Here is a 2,013-nt window from a genome sequence, read left to right as displayed (position 1 = left end):
ATGCCGTGTCCCTCCATCCCCCGCAGCCTCCACCACGTGGCACAGCAACGACGACGACGTGTACCGGGCGCCGCCGATCGACCGCTCGCTGCTGCCCACGGCGCCGCGCGCCGCCCGCGAGCCCAACATCGACAGGAGCCGCCTGCCCAAGTCCCCCCCGTACACGGCCTTCCTGGGGAACCTCCCCTATGACGTCACCGAGGAGTCCATCAAGGATTTCTTCCGGGGCCTCAACGTGAGTCGCGCTCCGGGGGCCGGGAACGAAAGCGGGATTTGGTCCTGGATCCGCCGTCACGGATCTGGGGGGGCTGGGGGCTGATCCCGAGGGAATCACGGATTCCCATCCCGGCGAATCACGTTCCAAGTGAATCCCAGCACTGTTCCCGGCTCCTGGAGCAGAATTCCCAGCTGTAGGCTCAGCATTCCCAACTCCCGGAGTTGAATTCCCACCTCCCAGACTGGCATTCCTGGCTCTGGGCTCAGCATTCCCTGCTCCCTGGAGTGGCATTCCCAGTCCCCTGGATTGGCATTCCCTGCTCCCTGGAGTGGCATTCCCAGTCCCTGGGGCGGCATTCCCTGCTCTCTGAGGCGGCATTTCCAGCCCCTGGAGTGGAATTTCCAGCTCTGGGCTCAGCATTCCCAGCTGTGTCTCAGCATTCCCTGCTCCCTGGAGTGGCATTCCCAGCCCCTGGATTGGCATTCCCAGCTGTGTCTCAGCATTCCCAGCCCCTGGGGAGCATTCCCAGCCCCTGGAGTGTCATTCCCTGCTCCCTGGCTCAGCATTCCCAGCCTCTGGAGCAGAATTCCCAGCTCTGGGTTCACCATTCCCAGCCCTGCAGGGAGCATTCCCAGCCCCTGGAGTGTCATTCCCATTCCGTGTCCTGGCATTCCCATTCCCTGGGGAGCATTCCCATTCCCTGGGGAGCATTCCCATTCCCTGGGGAGCATTCCCAGCTGTGTCCCGGCATTCCCAGCCGTGTCCCAGCATTCCCATTCCCGTGGTTCCCGTTCCCAGATCAGCGCGGTGCGGCTGCCCCGGGAACCGACCAACCCCGAGCGCTTGAAAGGCTTCGGCTACGCCGAGTTCGAGGACATCGACTCCCTGTTCCAGGCCCTGAGCCTCAACGAGGAGGTGAGAACTGGGAATTCCAGCCTGTTCCAGGGGATCACAGCCCATTCCAAGGGATCCCAGCCCATTCCAAGGGATCCCAGCCCATCCCAAGGGATCCCAGCCCGTTCCAAGGGATCCCAGCCCATCCTAAGGAATCCCAGCCCATTCCAAGGGATCCCAGCCCATTCCTGGAATCCCAGCCCATTCCAAGGGATCCCAGCCCATCCTAAGGAATCCCAGTCCATCCTAAGGAATCCCAGCCCATCCTGGGGAATCCCAGCCCAGCCCAGCCCAGCCCTGGAATCCCAGCCCAGGGAATACAATCCTAGGAAATCCCATCCCAAGGAATCCCATCCCTGGAGAATCCTATCCCTGGCAGTCCAATCCCTGGAATCCCAGCCCAGCCTGGAAAATCCCAGCCCATCCCAGAGAGTCCCATCCCAGCCTTGGGAATCCCATCCCATCCCAAGGAATCCCATCCCATCCCAGGGAATCCCATCCTGGGGAGTTCCAGCCCAGCCCTGGAATCCCATCCCAGGCAATCCCAGCCCAGCCCTGGAATTCTATCCCATTCCTGGGAACCCCAACCTTGGGAATCCCAGCCCATCCTGGGGAATCCCATCTCCATCCCAGTAAATCCCATCCCGGGGGATCCTATCCTGGGAAATCCCATCCCATCCCATCCCAGGGAATCCCATCCCAACGGGTCAGGGTCAGGATTGGGAAGAGCCCCCGGGTTCCAGGAGCACATTCCCATCCCTGGGGGGACTCCCAGGAGCGGCAGGAAAAGAGGGAATGGCTCCCAGTGGGAGGGGGGAGGGTCTGGGGGGATGTTGGGAAGGAATTCCCGGCCCATTCCCGGCCCCCTGCTGTTCCCAGTCCTTAGGGAACAGAAGGATACG

At 62.1% G+C, this 2,013-nt stretch overlaps 1 protein-coding gene across 1 annotated transcript in view; it reads left to right on the top strand.

Moving 5' to 3' along the window:
- EIF4B (eukaryotic translation initiation factor 4B) overlaps nt 1-2,011 on the top strand; it is a gene marked incomplete at its 3' end in the record, with an annotated part of 4,403 nt that extends 2,392 nt beyond the window's left edge. Inside the window, exons 5-7 of the mRNA XM_027910321.1 lie at nt 23-235; nt 1,016-1,132; nt 1,991-2,011. Coding sequence (XP_027766122.1) covers nt 23-235; nt 1,016-1,132; nt 1,991-2,011 — 351 coding nt within the window. The remainder of the gene's footprint in view (nt 1-22; nt 236-1,015; nt 1,133-1,990) is intronic.
- Between the last annotated feature and the right edge of the window lie 2 nt (nt 2,012-2,013).

This window comes from Empidonax traillii, unplaced genomic scaffold (assembly GCF_003031625.1).
Source record: "Empidonax traillii isolate 1590-97213 ecotype Southwest subspecies unplaced genomic scaffold, ASM303162v1 scaffold3177:size20968, whole genome shotgun sequence".
NCBI lineage: Eukaryota > Metazoa > Chordata > Aves > Passeriformes > Tyrannidae > Empidonax > Empidonax traillii.
This window is presented reverse-complemented; position numbering and strand designations above follow the sequence as displayed.